At 38.7% G+C, this 23,731-nt stretch overlaps 1 protein-coding gene across 4 annotated transcripts in view; it reads right to left on the minus strand.

The window, feature by feature from the left end:
- The window catches only part of IDE (insulin degrading enzyme), a 112,316-nt gene that overhangs the window by 17,424 nt on the left and 71,161 nt on the right, over nucleotides 1-23,731 (minus strand). For 3 of the 4 annotated variants that reach the window (XM_040485863.1, XM_040485865.1, XM_040485866.1), the window contains exons 10-16: nucleotides 22,585-22,665; nucleotides 20,682-20,785; nucleotides 12,128-12,230; nucleotides 9,254-9,376; nucleotides 6,833-6,915; nucleotides 2,774-2,918; nucleotides 156-266 (exon numbers count right to left, since the gene is read on the minus strand). In XM_040485863.1, the coding sequence (XP_040341797.1) occupies nucleotides 156-266; nucleotides 2,774-2,918; nucleotides 6,833-6,915; nucleotides 9,254-9,376; nucleotides 12,128-12,230; nucleotides 20,682-20,785; nucleotides 22,585-22,665 (750 nt within the window). Of the gene's footprint in view, nucleotides 1-155; nucleotides 267-2,126; nucleotides 2,272-2,773; nucleotides 2,919-6,832; nucleotides 6,916-9,253; nucleotides 9,377-12,127; nucleotides 12,231-20,681; nucleotides 20,786-22,584; nucleotides 22,666-23,731 lie in introns of all 4 variants that reach the window. The other variant, XM_040485864.1, reaches the window with a different exon arrangement.

The raw sequence follows: 23,731 nt of genomic DNA on the forward strand, positions 1-23,731 counted from the left end.
TTGACACGGGGCTTGATCCCACAACCCTGGGATCATGACCTGAGTTGAAATCAAGAGTCTGACACTCAGCCTACTAAACCACCCAGCCATCCCCTCATTTTTCTTAAAATGTTCATTATGTGGCAAAATTACAAAAATGAGTTCAGAACACTTACCGCCTCTTTGATAATTTCAAATCTTTTTTCATCAATCTCAAAGGTAGCCATTTTCTCAATAATCTTCTTTAGCAAAATCGGCTGCTTGTCATTGTAACCTTTCACCGAGAGCTACAAAAAGAGTTCAGGGTATTAGAAGTCTAAAAACATCACCAAAAAAACTTCCAAATAAACACCATAAGCTTGATTTTTAAACATTTAGAAAACCCCAAAGCCCAGCATATTAAAATAAAAATGAAATAAAGTCGACTAATTGATCTTCTCAAATAGTTTAACACTTAGGAAGAGAACATTAACCATCTTTATTTACTAATAATCTAAAAGCCTAATTTTGCTGTTCCTAACCAAAGTCAACAGTAGGAAAACTCACCTGATGCCAAACTAACGCAGAACATATCACATCATTGACATTCAAGCTCCCATTAAATCAAAATTACAGAATGTGTTTCAAGTTTAATCTTCAAAAATAATTTCTAAGGAATAGCAGGCTTAAGGTTTTTGTAGATGTGATAAGAAGGTTAAAAATCACAGGTAGTATTATCTAGCCAACTGTTAGGTATGTCCCCAAATTGTTTATATTAAAATATTTTAATATTTTAAAAATCATTTCTGGAGAAATCAGGCAGCCCTAATTTTGTGCGTGTGTATACATTCTTGTGGCATTTTGCCATTTTTGTCATTCAATGTTGCCCAAACAGGATCCATACAGATGCTTGTTTGATGAATTCTGCTGATGTATCAAAAGCCAATGATGCACAGTGAGGACACACTGTACTATCAGGATTTGACCGTGGGACAATATACTCTAATGATCTCCGAAAGCACTGCATTCGAAAAGCAGGGGAGGCCTATTATTTTATTTCCACATGGTGGCATCCACAGCAATAGAGGGCGCACTGCATGTGGAAGGTCTATGAAAGCCTCTGCCTTATACAGAATGACAGGCAAGAACCTCAGCAGGAGAGAAGGTCATCACGGCCATGGTGAGCACATCACGTACCATGGGAAATAGACTGACAACTAGTAGAAAGCTCATTTTGTCATAAATTAAAAATTATTTATTTTAATGGTAATATGCTACTAAAGGTCAAGAGCAAAAAATAAACAGATTATTACTTTTCTATTTGGAGTTTATTTTGATCTCTGAGCTTCAAATTTCCCTAGACTCTGAAAATGGTTACATACACTCTTATACGTTAAATAAAAGCCACCAGAAAATTTACTTGTGTAAAGAAAGAAAAGCACAGCAAAATACAATTTTAAAACCCTAAAACCTTTTGTATAAGAATTTATAAAGATGAGTACACAGCACATGCTCTCACTGCAGTTGTTACTAAAACATACAGTATTTTTTCAAGAAAAGTGAAGATGAATGTGTGCCATACAAGGGATGTTAATTTGAAAATGAGATAAAGGTTTGGAAACACATCAGAAATAGTTTCAGGAGCAAGGATCTAGTTATTTCTTGGGATGTTTTTAATAATGTTTATTTTAAAACACACTTAAAAGTAGTTAATGGTGCATGCTACAAAATAAACTAAATGAAAAGATCAAATGTACTTGGACACAGGAGCTTTCTACTGCTGTCAGCAAAAATAAAGGAAGCTTATATCTGAGTAAAATTCAAGCACCACAACAATAACTACAGATATTTTTCACTTACAGATAGATGTTAATACACTCAAGCACATGGAAAGGACAACATGCTTTCAGAATTAATAGGTTAAACATTTCAAGCAGAGGAACATGCAAATAAATGTAGCACACATACATGTTCACAAGTTGCACTAAACGCTACTAAGTCATTCATTAGTGAAAGCAATACTAATTTCAGTTCTTCAATCACTAAAAAGGTGCAAGGAAAAAACCATCAACCTTCTTGTTTAAAAATGCAGAAGTTAATAGTTTTCCCAAGCTCAACATAATGCTTAAATGGTGTGGTGCCTTTTCTTTGGTTTTCATTTTACTTACAAGTATTGCATTCATTCCTGATGCAATGCCATAGCTCAAACCTGAGAGGCGTGCTGCATATGTATACTCTTTTAAATCATCCTTCAATAACCTGATAAACAGGTATGTCATGTTGCAATGGAGAGGATCAGCATAAATGTAGCGACTAACAAAAAGAAAAACAAAAGAAATGCTTTGATACCTCAAGCAGTGGCATGGTAATGAAGAAACATGACCGAAGAGTATGGATATGCAGCCTCATGATCTGAATTTCTAGGGAAGCAGAATAGGCCAACCTTATGTTTTAACAATGGCAGGAAGACTTCATTCTGTTGTCAAAGACCAAGATTTCACATAGAGAATGGATGAGATCTAAACCTAAGTCAGGGTCCAATTTTGTTTGAGGAGAAAAATGTGACAATCTGATGAAAGATGTTAAAAAAAAAACAACAAAAAAACAGAACAGAAATCAAGGAGAATTTGCATAATGTGAATGTAATGCTGAATACTTAGAATAAGAGTGAACTTAAAAATTAAATGAGAAAATACGATTAGCCATAAATATTTTTAAAAAGAAATTAAACTCATACCCTCAATCAAAAACGCTTCCATCAAATCAATATAAAAAAATGTTGATGAGTGGAAGGCTCTAAGACGTGGGTACTTACATACATCCCATAGATGGTATTTTGGAGGTCATAGCTCAAGCCTGCTAGCTCTGCTGCATATGCATACTCGTTGAGGGAGTCTTTGAGGAGCTCAAGGTACAAATAGGCCATGTTACAGTGCAAGGGGTCCACATAAGCAAATGGGCTGGAAGAAAATGTTGACAGTAAAATAGCTGATTTATTACTTCCCAATGTGATGTGGCCTTTCGAGATGGATCAAGAAACTGAATTATCGGTTAATATAATTTCCTGAAGATATGGTTTGAATTCTTGAGTCTGTTCTTCTCAGGAGGGGGAAAAAAACAAGATGTCTGAAAAAGAAGCCTGAAATATGCCAAGTGTGCTGGTGGTGGTGAGGAGGGAGAAGCAACTGTTGACCCCAGATGGTGTGGCCAGACTGATGAGCCAGAAATGCAGGGCAGGTAAGGAGTGGGAACAGTCCACGAGGCATGCCTGTGTTGAGGCTCATAGAAGGAGGCATGGTGGGGCCCCTGGCTGGCTCAGCTGGTGGAACATGCGACTCATGATCATGGGGTTGTGAGGTCAAGCCTCACGCTGGGCGAAGAGGTTACTTAAAATGAATAAATAAAAATAAAAAGAAGGAAGGCATGGCCGGACAGAGCTCATCTGGCATTTTCATGTCCTCCTCCAAGAAAGCCATACCCTTGGCGGACAGGAGTATGAGACTGAGAAGTTTGTATGCTGTGAAGTTTCTGAACTTAAAAGAGAAAGTTTATGGACACCTGTGAAATGTTAGCTTATCTGAGTTTCTACCAAAACCAATAAAGCTAGAGTACTATCAGTAAAATAATTGATAATTCCCACTATATAACTGCAGCTCGAGCTAGGAAAAAATATTAAAATTAAAAACAAAAAACAAAAAACAAAAAACCCAACTTAGGTGAAGAAGAACAACCAAAAAGAGGAAACAATAAGAGAGTGCAAGAGCTAAACAAGGCCACAGAGATCCACCTAACTTAAATCATTTCCCAAATAAGAAACAGTTTTCCTTATGTTGTCACCTGGGCTGGTAGTGGCAGAATTAGGATTCAAATCCAAGTCAAGTGATCTACTCATTTGATTATAGGACACTGCTCACCTTTATGACAAGCAAGCAAGAGTCATTCACTCAACAAATATGTATCACACACTTACTATTATAATACATATAAGCATGTATAGATCAGAAGAGCCCAGTGCTAGGCTCTTCTCTAGGTACTGAGAATAAAGAAGAAACAAATCAGGCAAAGTCTCTGACCACACAGAGTTTAACAGTCTAATTGGAGGAGAGAATAAACTTTAATATGTCAAGTGGGGATAGTGCTCTGAAGAAAAATTAAGCAGAGTAAAAGGAATAGGAATGAAGGGTGATGATGGTAGGATAGGAAGATTACTAATTTACATACGATAGTTAATCAATGCCTCTCTCATAAGGTGACATGTGGGCCTAGACCTGAAGAAAGCAAAGGAGCGAGCTCTGGGGACATCTGGGTGGGCAAGTTGAGAAAACAGCCAGTGCAAAGGACCCGAGGCCAGGTGCCTGCTTGGCTTGTTTGGCGGCAAATTAGTTTCACTCTATCTGTAGCACAGTAAATATAACCAATGTACTGCTAGCAAAGCCAATAATTTTATCAAAGCTGATAATGAAGCAAAAATAGGAGAAAGAGGCTTAGCCGCTTAGAAAATTAAAAACCAAAGAGATGGGTGCCTGGGTGGCTCAGTCAGTTAAGTGTCTGACTCGGCTCAGGACATGATCTCATAGTTCATGGGTTTGAGCCCTGCGTCCGGCTCTATGCTGACAGTTGGGAGCCTGGAGCCTGCTTCGGATTCCGTATCTCCCTCTCTCTGCCCCTCCTCCACTCACACTCTGTCTCTCTGTCTCTCTCTCTCAAAAATAAATAAACACTAGAAAAAATTATTTTAAAAATCAAAGAGAAAACTCTGTAACTATATAAACTTTCTCCATCTGGGAAATCTAAATGGATGTCCTGTCACTGAACTTTTTTAAGTACTGTCTTCTATATGATGACAAACAGCAGCTCAGAAACACACAGCACAACTCTGAAAAGCAAAATTATCAAATAAAAGGGACTCTAGAAAGGGCTTAGGCCCACAGGCACCTATACGGCAATCTTAGGTAGAAGTGAAAAGCCAGAAAAACCCAAATCTGGGAGCTCAAAGCCATACGGCTCAAGCTCTGAATGTAATTCCAAGACATATCCTAAAATGCTACGTGCGCAGCAGCTGTGCTGGTGAGGTGTAAAAGAGAACATGATTCAACTGCAACGCTTAAATTCTGGTTCATTTGTTCATTTAAAAAATATTGTTTTGGGGGCACCTGGGTGGCTCAGTCAGTTAAGCGTCCGACTTCAGCTCAGGTTTGTGGGTTCGAGCCCTGTATCAAGCTCTGTGCTGACAGCTCAGAGCCTGGAGCCTGCTTCGAATTTTGTGTCTCCCTCTCTATCTGCCCCTCCCCCTCTCACACTCCATCAAAAATAAACAAACATTTAAAAAAATTTTTAATAAATATTATATTGTATTAAGGTGCTATATGCTTAAATATGGATCAGAGTTTTTAAAACTGTAACTAAGTACGCATAACATAATCCAATTTCTGAAAAGATTAAAAAGTACACACACATAGAAAATGTCAAGAAACCTAGCAGTGTGATCTCTAGGAAGACCAGAACACAGAGAGAGGGTCTTTTGGGAAGCAGACATTTTTAATTCTAACAACAGTATGGGCCAGTTAGAGAATGCAAAAATATCAAATAGTTTCTCAAAATGTACCGTAAAGAAATTCATAATCACAGAAGTCAAATGGCACAGTGGCGACAAGCTGCTTGGGATGTTACAAACATCACTATGAGTATCAAAAAATAAACGAGCTTTACCAACAATAAGCCATAGCTGGACAGTTCATGTTCAGTATAAAAAATAAACAATCTCAGTGCAGCTCCAGACAAGTCTACAAATCTCCAGCTTCTTCAATGTTTACATCCCTGCAATCTCAGCAGTTCATGCTGGCAAAATACCAACTTTCTATTCAGAGATTCTTGCCCCCTTTTCCAAAACATTTAAAACGCATTGCGTTTTAATTTCATGTCAAGTCTTCCAAATAAAATTTAGTGAACATTATTACATGATGATAGGTTTCAAAAATGAACTATTGGGACTTCATCAAAATAAAAAGCCTCTGCACGGCGAAGGAAACAATCAGCAAAACTAAAAGGCAACCGATGGAATGGGAGAAGATATTGGTAAACGACGTATCAGATAAAGGGTTAGTATCTAAAATCTATAAATAACTTAACAAACTCAACACCCAAAAAAGAAATAATCCAGTGAAGAAATGGACATGATGATAGGTTTATTTCATAAACACACACCACTGAATTTTAAATAAAAAATTATGAAGTGTAAACTCACAAAATAAAATTTGAACTGGGTGATACACTTTACAAATAAAAGGAGACAGAGATGAACTCCAGATTTATACTGAGAAATCATTCCAACAGTAGTATTCATAAATGTTACTAAACATTTTTTTAATGTTTAGTAAAAAACATTCCTTTTTAATTAAATTGTTTTTAAGTAACAAAGCCAGGAATAGAGAAAGCAGTATCTAAGGGCTTCTGACGTTTAAAGGGCTGGAAAAGACTCAAAGTCATTTAGGAACTACTACCTCTTCCTCTGGGGAAATTTCAGGAATACAAAACCAAAACTACAACAGAACACACCCAAATGTGAAATTTCTCAACGAAATTTCTGGGTGAGTCTACAGCCTCCCCAGGCTCCAAAGTCCTGAAAGTTAGGAAGGCCCTTCTAGTGGCTAGCATAAATCATGTCAGTTAAAGGGTGTGTTCATCAATGCAAAGGAAGAATTGACAACCTTGGCTTTCACGATATCCCTTACCAGCAGCAGCCTTCCCTGGCCCCAGCCACAGAACTCTAGTTTCTTTTACTTCTATACATGGGTCCGTTGACATGAAGAAAACTTTTAGGAATGCGACTTTTGATTTTTAGAAGAAACTCTGTAGCTAGATTCATTTTACATACCTGAAGAATTCAAAGTTGAGACAAGCCTTTGGCAAGAAAAACTTATCATCTTGTTTGAACCAGAGTTTGCTCATAGCTGTATCCTGTGATGGAGAAACAATTTGGTTAGGGAAATACGGGCACATTCTGCAAAAAGCTCAATCAAATCATACTTCAAGAGGAGTAGGACAGAGGCACTGCTGAGAATTTTGTTCTGCAGAGGCTGCTGTCTTATGGCCTTGAAACAAACTCAGAGGGTCACCAGGTGGGAAGGTGAAAAGAGAAAACTGCTGATCCTGGTAGCAGAGAGAAATCACCCTTCTGTCTCCCCGGGTGCGGGGGCTGGGGGGATGGGGACACAGTAGAGGAAGGGATAGGCTGGAGAAGCCAATTCCAACTGTCCTGTCCCTGTATTTTTGAACATTGGGAGGCAGACGCAGGGGTCCTTAGGGGGGTATAGCAGCCAGCCTCCAAGGTGAGCTACAGCAATCCTTGCCTGCTGGCATTTACATCTTGTATAGTCCTCTCTCCCACAATGAACCAGGATTGGTCTACGTGACCAACAGACTATGACAGAAGTGATGGCAGTGTAGCTCTGAGATTAGATCCTAAAAGACATTGTAGTTTCCATCTTGATCACCCACTTTCTCTCTTGAATCACTCACTTTGGAGGAAGCCAGCTTCCAAGTCAAACAACTCTATGGAGAGGCCCATGTGAAGAACTAAGGCCTTCCAACAACCACACAACTGAATTTAGAAGAAAATGCTTCAGCCCTAATTGAGCCATCAGATGACTGAAGCCTCACTCAACAGCTGGACTATAACCTAATGAGACCCTGAGCCAGAACCACCCAACTAAGCCACTTCCAGATTTCTGATCCTCAGAAATTGCTTATTATGTTTATTATAATTGTTATAATTGCTTATAATGTTTATTATAAAAATAAACATTAAGTTGCTAAAATTTGGAGGAATTTGTTATGATGCAGTAGTGGATAACACAGTCAAGAATGAACAAATAACCCACTACCTTAACTCTCTACTTCACTCATACGGTATTAAAAACTCCTGAAACTCTGATGAGAGATGTAAAGGTTCTCTGTAGTTTACTCTGAGAAGACCTATTTAAAACAAAGCGCCTGGGTGGCTCAGCCGGTTAAGTGTCCAACTTCGGCTCAGGTCATGATCTCATAGTTCGTGAGTTCGAGCTCCACATCGGGCTCAAAGCCTGGAGCCTGCTTCAGATTCTGTGTCTCTGTCTCTCTCTGCCCCTCCCCCACTCACACTGTTTCTGTCTCTCAAAAAATAAATGTTAAAAAAAAAATTTTAAGAAAAAATAAAACAACAAATAATAGGAGAGGTAAAAAAGCTTTCTCTTTGAATAACCCAAACTATAACTCATTCAAACGTCATTTTCAAAGAAAAATGGTTGTCTAGTTAATAATCTAGTTGCATGAGATAAATTAAATTTCAAGTTTCTAAACACTCTTGTCTCATTGAGTTCATCTAAATGTTAGGTCCTTTGAAGAAAATAAGAAGAAAGATGTGTGTCTACGGTGGTGAGTTTAGAAAGAGAATTTAGGAAAGAGGATGTGTATTAATAATTTGATCCATTTTTCCACACAATTTGCTCAAGGTGTGAAATAATGACACAAAAAGAACATTCTGAAAGAGGGGGAAAAAAAGCGCCCCATTTCTCAATCACCCTTTTCACTGGCTTATTAACTTCCTATATTCCTTGTTCTCATCAATTTCCTAGAGCCATTCTACCAAAATGAGAATTATTTTCAAGGGCAGGAAATCCAACAGCTACCCTTTGGATATGCTCTACTCCAGGATTTAGAGATTTTCTTTATCTCTAACTTTCACGATGCAGTTCTCTAACTTCCACTTCCTACTGGGTCTTCAGTGACTATGGAAAGGAGGCCGATAACTTTCAGTAGATTTGTGGTTGTAGCCTAGATTTATCTTTTTTTTTTTCTGGAAAGAAAACAATACCCCTAGATTCTAAATTCTTTAGTAGTTTGTTTGCTTTAACATTTCTAGCCTTTTAATATTTCTTAACAGTTATTCTCTACAACTTTCCGTTAGCTCTTAGGATGTGAGCCCCCCAAAACAACCTAATACCAAATGCAAGAAATCATCTCTCTATCCCTTCCGTGTAATAGGTGCATCTCCTAAATTTAAAAATCACTGATTCTAAGGGTGTTTGGGTGGCTTAGTCGATTAAGCATCCGACTCTTGGTTTCAGCTCAGATCATGATCTCACGGTTCATGAGTTTAAGCACTGGATTGGGCTCTGCAGTGACAGTGCAGAGCATGCTTGGGATTCTCTCTCTCTCTACCTCTCTCTACCCCTCTCCTACACTCTCTTTCTACGACCCCTTCTCTCAAAATAAATAAGCATTAAAAAAAAAAAAATCACCAGTTCTAACATGTTACCTTAATAAGAGAAGGGTATGGTGTTGCTTCTTTTTCTAATGATAAAATCTCAAAATTCGTAGGAATAAATTCATTCTTCGTTGGAAGTTTAAATTTTCCATTCAGGTCAGCATTTTGCCATTTCTGGATGAATAATGAAAAACACACACACACAAAAGCAATTAGAGTTGCACTGAAGAGTGTAAAATAGTCCCTTTGCTTAATGTCTAGGCAAATATTAAGGGGATACGTCACACAGCTTTCCTTTTCCATTTCCAAATCCACTGATGGCTTTTCGTGAAACTTGAGTTGGTCTCTCTTTTACTAGTCAAGATTTTACACTTACCTGTCTTTCCTCTTTACATATTTCCAAAATGACTAGCTGAGATTAAGGGGCAATCTGAGACTTCAGAACATTGAGAGACTACCTGGTCCATATGAAGATCACGTTTGCTCTAGCTCCCTAAAGAATGGAGAATAATCTGGAAAAGGATATATTCTTGCAGTTGATAGATAATAGGTCATTTATAAAAGAATTAAACTTTCAGCTGCACTAAGTTACTTGCATGTATGGCTTGAAAACTAGATTAAAGGGTTTCTTTCAGAGCCTAAATGTCCATCAACTGATGAATGGATAAAGAAATTGTGGTTTATATACACAATGGAGTACTACATGCAAATGAGAAAGAATGAAATATGGCCCTTTGTAGCAACGTGGATGGAACCGGAGAGTGTTATGCTAAGTGAAATAAGCCATACAGAGAAAGGCAGGTACCATGTTTTCACTCTTATGTGGATCCTGAGAAACTTAACAGAAAACCATGGGGGGGCGGGGAGGAAAAAAAAGAGGTTAGAGTGGGAGAGAGAGCCAAAGCATAAGAGACTCTTAAAAACTGAGAACTGGGGGCGCCTGGGTGGCTCAGTCGGTTAAGCGGCCAACTTCAGCTTAGGTCACGATCTCGCGGTCCGTGAGTTCGAGCCCCGCGTCGGGCTCTGTGCTGACAGCTCAGAGCCTGGAGCCTGTTTCCGATTCTGTGTCTCCCTCTCTCTGACCCTCCCCCATTCATGCTCTGTCTCTCTCTGTCTCAAAAATAAATGTTAAAAAAAAAAATTAAAAAAAAAAACCAAAAAACTGAGAACTGAGGGTTGATGGGGGGTGGGATGGAGGGGAGAGGAGGTGATGGGTATTAAAGAGGGTATCTTTTGGGATGAGCACTGGGTGTTGTATGGAAACTAATTTGACAATAAATTTCATATAATAAAAAATAAATTAATAAATAAATAAATCAATCTAATGAGCAAATATTAAATTAAAAAAAAGGGGTTTCTTCCACTTTAGTACTGCTTCCTAAGGCCTGCTCCACCACTCTCCCAATGATCATGTGAACTTCTAAGTGAACCAGTAATTCACGCACAAAGTTAAGGACAAAGTGGATACTTAAGTCTGGATTGTAGGACAGGGTTGATACAACATGTTGATTGTGCTCCATGGGCTAGTTCCAAAAGCTAAGTGGGACAGATCACAGGTCAATGATTGTTGGACTCTAATTTATAAGACTTCTCATTATGTTAAAAAAAAAAAAAAAAAAAAGGGCCACCACTGCCAGTGATGCTGGGTTCAGCGATTTGGTCTTCAGATGATCCAGCACAGCCTTGCAGCTTCTGCAATTCTATTCTGTTTTGGTTTCTACATTTATGTTTTTTGGCACTGGAATGGTGGGAATGTTGGCCGTATTACGAGTAGCAAGTTTCCCGAATGGCTGAAGAGTAGGGGCTGGGAAACACATAGTAAATAATTTCGCTGCTAAACTCCCAGATAAATTTGGGTTGTTTTGGGTTTTGTTGTTGTTGTTTTTCCTTCTGTTTTTAATTAAGTAAGCTCTACACCCAAGGTGGGGCTTGAACTCACAACTCTGGGATCAAGAGTTGCATGCTCTACCAACTGAGCCAGCCAGATGTCTCCCAGATAAATTTATTTAAAAAAATTCCCATTTGGGGCAGGTTTGTTATGAACAGAGCTTGCTGATAGGGGTTCTCTTTTGCTTTACAATTAATTCATGGGAGATCAGCATTCCTCAGTTTAGCTAGATGGATATTTTCATATACTAAGGGGCTCCAGTGATTTCCTTTTGTATTGTGAATAGGTCAGAGCGATGGTTTTCTTAAACTATCCTTTTTTTCTGTATTGTCATTATACAAGTACATTTAAGAAATGTCCATTATTCAAGTTTAACTAGAACCTAGTCAGAGCAAGGCTTTCTGGTGTTTTCCCACAAATAAAGGACAATATCAAAGCTACAATAACAATGAAAACTAAAAAGTACTAGACAAGTAGGTTAAGACTCATAAACAAAAGCTTCACTACTTATAAATGGGGTAACATACTACCTAAACACAGCTGTTGTGAAACAAATTCTAATTCCCTTACATTGACAAAAAGAGCAATGACACAATAATGAGGCATACAATATGGCACCTCCTAAAGTGAAGACTGTGCGAATCCCAGAGACTATTCCCAGCTGTACACCCAGCACGACGGTGAACCCTCTGGAGCCCTTGTATCTGTTTTTCATGCTACTTCCATCTCTTCTTGCCTGTTTTGGTGCCTTTGCTTCTCTGTGTACTTTGGACTTCAATGATCTTTGACTGCATGAGGCTGAGGGTCTGCTTTCAGCCCTGATGGTCTAACAGACACATGAGAAGGTGGCCATAGTGCCATTTCTTCACACAAAAACCTAAGCTCTAGCTCTCCATCTCCTTGTCCACACTGCTCAGGACAGCACAGACAGCTGTGGGCCATCACTCTCCACACTGGCCCATGAGTTGATCTAGGGAGCTCATATTCTTGGGTGCCCCTCACAATGCCAAGTTTATTCACAGATGACTGAACCCTACCTTAATGACTTCGTCTGGTACAGCTTCTTGCTTGTACTGGGTTCCATACCACTCTTCCGTGCGATCAGTTTTTCCTTCAAAAGACTTGGAAACTATCGCAACCCTAAAGATAAATGGAAAAAACAAATAAAAAAACCTTATAAACTCATGTTGTATATATGCATTTCTAGAGCCTGACTCCTGAAAATGTTTTTTAAATTTTTATCTTAGAGAGAGAGAGAAAGAGCGTGCCTAAGTGGGAGAGAGGGTCACAGGGAGAGAGAGAATCTTAAGCAGGCATCAAGCTCATTGTGGAACCTGACACAGGGCTTGATCCCACAACCCTGGGATCATGACCTGAGCCAAAATCAAGAGTCTGACACTCAACTGACTGAACCACCCAAGTGCCATGAAAATGTAAATAATATCCAAGAATATGGTGGGCCTCTAAGACCCAGTAAGTCCTATAATGTTTAGTCAAAACAAGGAATGAAGTATAGAGGTTTCTGGCCATAGTCTCTGTTATCCTTTGGTTAGAGCCCATCATTTTTAATGTGAAAAACTGTGTGCAGGAGTTTTGTGGGTATGCTACCAACTAAAATTTTAAAAGAAGAGTAGCTAGGGAAAAATACTGAACAAACTCAGTTGGAAAATAGTCTTAAAAAAAGCAAAACAGGGGCGCCTGGGTGGCGCAGTCGGTTAAGCGTCCGACTTCAGCCAGGTCACGATCTCGCGGTCCGTGAGTTTGAGCCCCGCGTCAGGCTCTGGGCTGGAGCCTGCTTCCGATTCTGTGTCTCCCTCTCTCTCTACCCCTCCCCCATTCATGCTGTCTCTCTCTGTCTTAAAAATAAATAAATGTTGAAAAAAAATGTTTAAAAAATAAAAAAATAAATAAAAAGCAAAACAAAGTATTCCTTCCCAGGAACAGCTGAGGCCCAGTGTTAACAAAAATGGCAAAAAAACAAAAAAACAAAAAAACAAAAAAACCCCCACCAAACCAAACCAAACCCAAAAACCCACAAAAACAAACAAACAAAAAAACCCCAAAAACCCTTGTTGGCTCATCCAGATATCCAAAAAACCAAAAACACACTCATATTATTATTTGCTAAGTTTGTGCTCTATGTTTTTTCCCTACCACATACTACCATCATATGCATTTAACACATATACATTGCCCTTCCTATTGCTAGAGGTGAAGGAAACGAGACCAAGAAACACGTCTCTATCTTCTGGTTTGTTAAAAGCTTTCATTGATGGGGAAATAGAAACAGCCCAGAAGTCAGAAGGGAAAAAAAAAAGTTCAGGGAAAAAAGGTAGAGCTAAGTCAGTCCTGTTACTGGTCCCACTTCTCCTTTACATCCCAATTTCAATAACAAGGTCTAGGTATGGTCCTACTTGTTCTCACCCATCCTCTCACAGGTCTGGTTCCAGCCTCTGAATGTCTGCCTCACAGCTGAAAGCCCAGTACTTGCAATGAAAACTCCTCTCTACTGAATACCCAACCATCTTCCAAATCTTTGTGTTCCTGTCCCTCATCACACCTTCCCAACTTCAATGCCTGACTGTCTGAATTACTGTCAACTTCTTATTTATTCTAGATGAAATACTCTACCTGGCTAGCTAGACTTGGTCTTTATCACCTGCTTTAGGGTAGATATAAGCAATCCGACTAACCTGTTAGCATGACTGACTAATCTACCAGCTGAAGGTATTCAAGCTGCCATTGACCACTGCCAGTTCTAGAAAACATGCTAAGTAAGAATATATTCCACAGAAACAAGTGAGAAATCATAGGGTTTAATGGATGAAAGAGTTCTGTTATCATGTCCAGAAGAAATGATCCATGTTTGGCAGTTTGAGAATTCCTCTTGCAGGGTATATATAGAGTGTATATAGAACTCACAAGGCCACAATTAGCAACTACGTGGATGGAACTAGAAGGTATCTGAGTGAAATTAGAAGAAATTAGAAACTAGAAGGTATCTAAGCAAAATTAGCCTGTAAGAGAAAGACAAATACCATATGACTTCACTCATATGAGGAATTTAAGATACAAAACAGATGAACCAAAGGGAAGGGAAGCAAAAATAATATAAAAACAGGGAGGGGGACAAAACATAAGAGACTCTTAAATACAGAGAACAAACTGGGTTGCTGGAGGGGTTATGGGTGGGGGGATGGTCTAAATGGGTAAGGGACATTAAGGAGGACAATTGTTGGGGTGTCATACATAGGGGATGAATCACTGGAATCTACTCCTGAAATCATTATAGCACTATATGCTACCTAATTTGGATGTAAATTTAAAAATAAATTTAAAAAAAGGAAAAAAATGCAGGCAGAAACCATTAAAAGAAGAAGAAGAAGAGGAGGAGGAGGAGGAGGAGGAGGAGGAGGAGGAGGAGGAGGAGGAAGAAGAAGAAGAAGAAGAAGAACAACAACAACAACAACAACAACAACAACAACAACTCCTCCTCCTCCTCACAGGGCCACATGAAGGGTATGTAATGTTTCTTAAGGACATTCATTCAATACATGACAGGGTCGGCTAAGACTCAGTCCTAGAAAATGCTTCCACTCTTGCTCACTTCCTAGAGAATGAATGGACTGATTCTAAAGGAGACTTCTGAAAATTGTGTTAGGAAGTTAAATAACCTGGTAGCGAGGTGGTGTTACCATCTTCCCTTCCATGAGATGCTTGATTCTGGAAAAGCTTGTTACATAGATGGCTTTGGTTTCCCTGAATGACAGCCCATGCATCAGAATAATGAAGTAACTGATTATAACTTGTGAACACTGAAGCATTCATTTGGTAGTGGACATGCCCCCTGAAACAAGAAAACTGTAAACTCTGTTCTGAGAGAGAAAGTGAAAAGGTTCAGGTAAAGCTGCCATATGCTTTGGAGGATGACTATGTGACACAGAGAGCAGCAGAGGCTGGACACTGCTTAGCAACAGGCAAGTTAAAAGGGGGAGAAGAAGGGAGATTGGTCAACTGCAATCCTAAGGGACTGAGACAGCTGCATACCCAGGTAAAGCATATGGGTAACATTTGAAATGTTACAAGGAAGCAAATATGAAATAGATAAACACAGTTCCCCAAACAAGGCAAACTTCAAATACTGGCCTGATAGAGATACCTTTGCAAAACAAGAATTGGTGTGCCACTGAGGAATTTAAAACTGAAATATACAGTGAAAGGCTATGTATCTAAAAATAAATTATAAGAGGTAGGCAAGGGGAATGATAGCAGAGACAGAGTACATACACATCAAATCTACTTAGAAATGCAGAGTGTGGAAGCACAAGAACACTTGAGTTATGGGAAAAAGAGAGAAGTTACAATAATCTAAGAATGCCACGGACAGCTGCAATATATTTAACTGCAGACAATTCAGAAAAACTAGCACAGATACTATAGCATCCTTAGACTATCTGCTGGAAATCTAATTATACTAAAAAATAGTCTTGAGTTTTTTAAGTGTGTGTCTGTGGTGGTGGGAGCAATGCTATTCTTTAACTCTATCCACCGAGAGCTGGTTGCTGATACGGTACTGACATGGTCCTTAGAAATAGGAGAGAAATGAACTTTTCTTTTCACACTGAAACTTATAACAGTGAGAAGGAAAGAGTGGCCTAGCATGAATGCTCACCACTGACTTCAAGTCACCCATTTAGAAATGTTGAGAGGAAATGAATAGCTATTGAAGCTGGACAGTACCCATTCAGAAACAGTAAGTATCCTGACCATAGACATTAAAAGGCAATATGGTTCCCAGGGTATGAATTCTCATGATACTTTTGCAAATAATCCCTGAGAGAGAAGTGGAATGACATCCAAGAACGAGGAGAAGCTTCACAGGCAGTTGTGATGACTTCAAACAGAATTAGTAGAGAGGGCACAGATCTGGCCATCAGAAACTTGGAATCTGGCTGATACTCTGACTCACTTTCTTTGAGATCTTGCCAAAATCACAGTTAAGATCTAAATTAGGCAAGTCTCTGGGCTTCAGTTGCATTATCTTTTAAATAAGGATTCTAAATAGATGAACTCTATCCTTCCACCAGAATTCTACAATATCGTGGTATCAAATCATATTTTCAAAAAATACACCCCAAAGAAGAAAGACAGTACCAAAAAAAATCCATTGATGAAACTCAAAGTCAAACTTAAAGAATAGTGTCAGGAAGTAAATAAAAATAAAACTTAAAAAAAAAGGTGGGGGGGGGGCACGCCCTGGGTGGCTCAGTTAGTTAAGTGTCTGACCCTTGATTTCAGCTCAGGTCATGATTTCACAGTTCGTGAGTTCAAGCCCGGCATCAAGCTCTGACAGATTCTGTCCGGCTCTGCTTGGGATTCTGTCTCCTCTCTCTGCCCCTCCTCCATCTGCTCTTGGTATCTTTCTCAAAAATATTTACCTTTCTCAAAAACAAATAAAAATAAAACTTAAAAAAAACCCCAAAAGAATAGCGACAGGAAGGCCAAAGTGCTGAAGAAATTGAGGTTCATGAAAAATGCTAAAAGACACTTTTTAAAAGGGTTTCTTAAGAAAGAAGGAATCAAAGAAAGTTTAGGCTAAATGCTTAGAGAATTCAACCTTTATTGAGCCCTGACAGCCTGAATCCGAGAAAAACAGTTTTTAAAAAAATGTTTATGGGGCGCCTGGGTGGCGCAGTCGGTTAAGCGTCCGACTTCAGCCAGGTCACGATCTCGCGGCCCGTGAGTTCGAGCCCCGCGTCGGGCTCTGGGCTGATGGCTCAGAGCCTGGAGCCTGTTTCCGATTCTGTGTCTCCCTCTCTCTCTGCCCCTCCCCCCGTTCATGCTCTGTCTCTCTCTGTCCCAAAAATAAATAAACGTTGAAAAAAAAATTAAAAAAAAAATGTTTATTTATTTTTTAGACAGAGAGAGGGAGGGACGGAGGGAGGGAGAGAGAGAGAGAGAGAGACAGCGAGAGAGTCCACGCGTGTGTGCTACCAGGAGAGGGGCAAAGAGACACAGAGTACGAAGCAGGCTCCAGGCTGAGCTGTTAGCACAGAGCCTGACACAAGGCTGGAACTCATGAACCCCGAGACTATGACCTGAGCTGAAGTTGGATGCTTACCCGACTGAGCCACCCAGGCACTCCAAGAAAAACACAGTTTTTACCTGGGAAGAACTCATAAAGCAAAATGACCTAAAGCAAAATGTGATACACTGGTCTCAGGATAGCAGATGACAAGACTACTGAATTAGAATTTGAATACTGATTTAGAATTTATGGGTCTTTAAACTGCAAAGGTGGACCAATCCCCTGGCTGAAACCCAGGCCAGGGTTAATGAGTGAATCAGCCAAAGTGGCTCAAATGAATTCACATCTCCAATGCAGATCATACTCTCTGATGCTTAGGCAACTAATAAATCCCAGTAGGATCAATGCCCAACACCCTTTAGAAATACTAGAGGACAGGAGAAAAGGCAGAAAAGATGGAGATGGATAAATGCTCCGACTTTCACAAAGGGAAAGGAGTGGAGCCTAAAAAAAGCCTAGGCCAGTGGTTTAGATTCTAGTCAGCTGTCAGTCTACTAAACATTTAGACAAGAAGACAGTTATCACTAGGACCTGCATACATTCGGAAAGAACAACTCCTCCCAAAGACTTATTTATGACTTAAGCAAGGCATGTGGCAAAGACTATAGCTTTATTTGTAGGTTTAATATGGCAAAGTGGAAATCCCATCTCACACTACCACATAGATAAACCTTAGTCATTATGCTAAGTGAAATAAAGATATGTTGTATGATTCCACTTACTCTAGGTATGTTAGCAGTCAAATTCATTGAAACAGAAAGTGGAACAGGGGTTACCAGGGGATGGTAGGAGGGAGAAAAGAGGAGTTGTTTAATGGGTACAGTTTCAGTTTTACAAGGTAAAAAAGTTCTGGAGATCTCTTTTACCACACTATGAATATACTACTGAATTGGACACTTAAAAATGGTTAAGACTATAAATTTTATGTTATGTGTTTTTTACCATAATAAAAAAGATGTCCACTGAACATATATGTGTGGTTCTATTTCTGGACTCTGTTTTATTCTAATGATTTCTCTTGGATCCTTAGGCCAATGCACAGTCTTAACTAATGTAGCTTTAGTTAGTCTTCAAATCTGGTAGTTCAAGTCCTCCAACTTTTGTTTTTATGTTCAAGAGTATTATAGCTAATCTAGGTCCTTTGTATACCCATATGTATTTTGAAATCAGCTTACCAATTTCTAAAAGAAAAAAAGGCTATTAGGACTTTAATTGTGATTACATGCAGTCTGTGTTATTTTATTTTTTTAAATGTTTATCTCTGAGAGAGAGAGAGAGAGAGAGAGAGAGAGAGAGGCAGACAGCAAGGGTGACACAGAATCTGAAGCAGGATCCAGGCTCTGAGCTGTCAGAACAGAGCATGACTCAGGGCTCACACTCGTGAACCTCGAGATCGTAACCTGAGCCAAAGTCAGAAGCGTAACCAACTGAGCCACCCAGGTGCCCTAAACAGGAAAAAATTTAATAGCAAGTCTCCTAATCTACAAACAAGGTCTTTAATTTCTTTTGGCACTGTTTTGTAGTTTTATATATGGATGTGTTGCTTATCTTTAAATTCATTCCTAATTATTTTATATTTTTGTTGTTATTGTAAATATTTTTTATTTTGAAATAATTACAAATCCATAGAAAAATGCAAAAATAGTATAGGGAGATCCCACGTACTCTTCACCCAGATCCTTCAGTGGTTATATCTTAATGATAGTACAATACCCAAATAAGGAAGTTGATATTGATAGAATATGTGTGTATTGTTAGTTCTATATCATTTTATCACATTTATCAAACTGTGTAACTACCAGTAATATTTTTAATTTTCTCATGGTTTGTTGTTAGCACATGTCAGAAAAGTGCAAACAACGGTAACTAGGAAAGACTGATAGAATAGTCTGTCAGAAGGATTTTTCTTCTTCAAAAAGTTCTACCAGATTGTTGATTTTATTAATAAAATGACTGTTGCAAAAAACATACTTACTCAATTTCCAGTTTTTAAGAAAATTTTTAAAAATTTGTGTTTAAAAAAAAAAAAAAAAAGAAATATGTGCTTGACACCAGGGAAAAATTAAAAATGCAAAATATGTGTCAGTTAAGTATATTCTTTGTATTATTTGACTTTGGAAAACATGGGTGAAATTCAATTTTGAGGCAGAAATATCATGGGATAGTTCATAAGCTCTTTAGGGCTGAACCTCCTCTAGAAAGAATATCTTTGTTACTGTAAAAGCTCCTCCAATTTTTGATCTCCTGGTTAATCACTTGTCAGTGAGAGGATTCTGAGATTGTAATGCTTCCCTCTACTTAAAAAAGAGGGTGTCCTAGCCTGGGTGGCTCAGTTGGTTCAGCAGCTGACTTCAGCTCAGGTCATGATCTCATGGTTTGTGAGTTTGAGCCCCGTGTTGGACTCTGTGCTGACAGCCTGGACCCTTGAGCCTGCTTCGGATTCTGTGTCTCCCTCTCTCTCTGCCCCTCCCCCATTCATGCTTTGTCTCTCTCTCTCTCTCTCCTGTGTCTTCCTCTCTCTCTGCCCCTCCCCCATTCATGCTCTGTCTCTCTCTCTCTCTCTCTCAAAAATAAACAAACATTAAAAATTTAAAAAAAAAAAAAAAAAAGGAGGGTGTACTCATTTGTTTATGAAGCCAGACATGTAAGCTGATACTTTGGGCATCTGAGTTAGGATGAAACCAGGTTAAGACGATCTATTATTATATTTCATTCATGATAACGACATTATGACTACATTTTCTTTTTTTTAAAGGTCTTCATGTTGGGGCGCCTGGACGGCTCAGTCGGTTGAATATCTGACTTTGGCTCAGGTCGTGATCTCGCGGTTCGTGGCTTTGAGCCCTGTGTCAGGTTCTGTGCTGGCAGCTTGGAGCCTGGAGCCTGCTTCAGATTCTGTGTCTCCTTCTCTCTCTGCCCCTCCCTGATTTGCATTCTGTCTCTCTCTGCCTCTCTCTCTCAAACATGAATAAACATTAAAAAAAAAACCAAAAAACTAAAGGTCTTCATATTTTAGAGATACTGCCTCAAAATCATCTACAGTGGAGAGAGGATGAGTGAAGCGGGTGAGTAAAGATAACAAAGGTTGGTCACGTAGTGACTCGCTCAAGTTTAGTATTGCTTCAATGTACTATTCTTTTTTTTTTTTTTAAACATTTACTCATTTTTGAGAGACAGAGGGAGAGACAGTGTGTGAGCAGGGGAGGAAGAGGGAGAGAGGGAGGGAGGGAAACACAGAATCCAAAGCAGGCTCCAGGCTCTGAGCTGTCAGCACAGAGCTCAAAGCAAGACTTGAAATCATGAACCATTAGATTATGACCTGAGCCGAAGTCAGATGCCCAACTGACTGAGCCACCCAAGCGCCCCTTCATTATACTATTCTTTCTACTCTAATCATGCTTCATAAAAAGTTTAAAATCATTTTATTCACAATTCCAAATTTTCAGGTTCTAATCATTATTGAAAACTTAGTATGCAACAGTAAAATATGTAGAGTGACTCACCGGACATTTTCTGGTCTGAGTTTATCAAGAACCATCTCTATTAAGTCAGGTCTAAATTCTTCCAGTAAATATTCAGCTGTAAGCACTTCTTCTAAGGGATAATACTTATTAAAAGGAAAACAAACAGATAAGTTAAATGTGCAAGGCAACTATAGAGTCTAATTTATTAAAGCAAACAAATCCCTAACACATTAAATCTATTATTTTATACCCCTCACATCCTCCTTTAACTAAATTTTACTCCACTAGAAACATTTTTCTCTTACCACACCTGAAGCAGTTTCCTGTTGTAGGATAATTTTGTAGTTAATCCCCAAATAGATTTACATTATAGAGAGCAAAATCACATTTTTTTTTTTTCAGGGAGAAAATGTATTTCTGGCTAGAAATTGAATACTTGTTAATGAAGAAAATTTGACAGTGAAATGCTGACATCTATAGGATTCTTAATATAAAGTACATTTTTATGAACAGAATTTCCTCTCAAATTTCTATGAATGAAATCAGAAAAACATTTAGAAAGTTTTTGTGGGGGGGAGATGGCTTATACTTTGGGCTAGTGAAGAAAAATAATGTAGAATACGCTTTTTTTAGTAAGAGCAACTTCCAATATACTGAGACAGCCTGTTTCATTCATTCAACAAGTATTTAACAAACATCTACTCTGTGCCAGGTAAGACAGATGATGTCCCTGTTCCCTAAGGAGTTTATATTCTTTTTTTTTTTTTTTGCATACAATAATCAGTTAAATAATAACAATAATAATTCATTTGGGGATTAAGACTCAAGTTTGAACTAAAATACAAAACAACAATTAACATGTAAGTCAGGAGAGGGAGTGATCAGAGTTTTAAAGTTTTGTTTTTTAATTCCAGTATGGTTAACATACAGTGTTCTATTAGTTTCAGGTGGACAATATAATGATTCAACAATTCTATATATTTCTCAGTGCTCATCAAGATAAGTGCACTCTTAATCTCCTTCACCTATTTTAGCCAAGGAGCTTATATTCTGATTGGGAGGGAGAAAGACAATAAACGAATACTATCATTATAGTGATAGGGACTATGAATAAGAAAGGGGCAGAGCCATGACTGGGAGGTCAGGGAAGGTCTCTGTGAGGAAGAGACACCTACCCAAATGATAAGAACCCAGCCATGCAAAGACAAGAGACAAGAGTGTTCCAGGTAGAGAAAATGGCAAATACACAAGACCCCAAAAGGGAATAATAAACTGAATGCTTGAAGATTAGGCAGGAAGGCAGGCAGCCAGTACAGCCAGAGAGGATTGTGAATGGGGAAAGGTGGGTTGGGGAGTGATACAGAATATGGTCGGAGAGACAGGCTGGGGCCAAATCACCTTGTAGGCCAAGGTGACATTTTAGATTTTATTCCAATTCTGATGGGAAACTACTGAAGGACTTGACACAGAGAGGTGAAACAATCTGATTTTGGTTTTCAAAAGATTATTGGGACTGGAAAAATAAACTGTAGTGGGGGACAAGCGGGAAAACAGATAAGGAGATCCCAGGTAAGAGACCATGATACAGTCAAGGCCAAGACATGACAGTAGCTCAGACTAGGTGGTAGCAATGGAAATGGAGAAAAGCAGATGATCTATACAACTTTCACATAATTAGCAACTGACACATTGTAGAACTGAAAAATATTTAAATCCAATAAGCAGAATGCCTATGTAATGAAAAATAGTATAGATAATTTTTAGGATGATGAAAATCATGATTTTAAGCATGTTTTGACTTCAAAGTTTGCCTGATTGCTACAAAGTCTAAAGTTTTATCCTGCAGCTTCAATTTTTATCATTCATGTAGTACTGAAGATAATATATGCAGGATCACAAAAATACTCTACATACCAATGTATATATAAAATAACAAACTTACATGCAATATTCCTGCAATCTTAGAGGTATAGCCCCGTGGCCTCTCTTTATCTTTAAACCGGAATGCAACAGCATTCAAGTCCTAAAAAGAAAAATTAACCCAATTACACATAAGTCACCCATCATTTAGAAATACTTTCTTAAAAAAAAAAATTCTTTAGTGTTTAGTTTGCACTATAGACTTTCTACTCCATATTTAACTTTATCATAGTTTCTGAAAAACTGGCTATGCTTGATTTAGAAATGTATAGAATATGAATGAAAATAAGCAATATAGAGGTGTCTGGGTGGCTCAACAGTTGAGCGTCCAACCACAGCTCAGGTCATGCTCTCACAGTTTGTGGGTTCAAGCTCTGCATTGGGCTCACTGCTGTCAGCACAAAGACTGCTTAGGATCCTGTCCTACCTCCTGCTCTGCCCTCCCCCACTGGTGTGCACACATGCACTCTTTCTCTCAAAAATAAACCAACATTAGAAAAAGGAGGGGGGGCACCTGGGTGGCTCAGTTGGTTAAGTGTCCGACTCGTGATTCCATCTCAGGTTACGATCTCATGGTTTGTGGGTTCAAGCCCCACATCAGGCTTTAGGCTGACAGCACTTGGAGCCTGCCTAGAATTCTCTCTCCTCTCTCTCTGCCCCTCCTCCCGCTTGCACATGCGCTTTCTTTCTTTCAAAATAAACTTAAAAAAATTTTTTTAAATAAATAAAAAATAAAAAAGTAATTTAAAAATAACCAATACAGACTATGATTTCTTTAACCTAAATTGTTAAACTATTAGAGAATTAGGAAAACTGTGGAAGAACCTTGCAAGATCAACAGTTGCACAGATGTTGATTTTGTTGATCCATTCAGAGAAATGCATCCAGGTTAGAAGTTACTGTCCAAGCAGCAAGTATTCCTTTAAACTTTTATCTAAGTAAAAAGGATCTCTCTTATCCTAAAATACATTTCAGAATCTCAATAGGTCTTAAATATAAAGTACATATTTTTAAAAATAAATAAAAGACAGCGAGGCCTTTCCATACATACAACAATAAAATCACTTTTAAGAACACAATTACACAGGGGCACCTGGGTGGCCCACTTCGTATCGTGTGCCCCCCTCTCTCTGCCCCTCCCCTGCTTGTGCGCTCTCAAAAATAAACAA

This window comes from Herpailurus yagouaroundi, unplaced genomic scaffold (genome assembly GCF_014898765.1).
Source record: "Herpailurus yagouaroundi ecotype Mexico unplaced genomic scaffold, PumYag 163, whole genome shotgun sequence".
Lineage (NCBI taxonomy): Eukaryota > Metazoa > Chordata > Mammalia > Carnivora > Felidae > Herpailurus > Herpailurus yagouaroundi.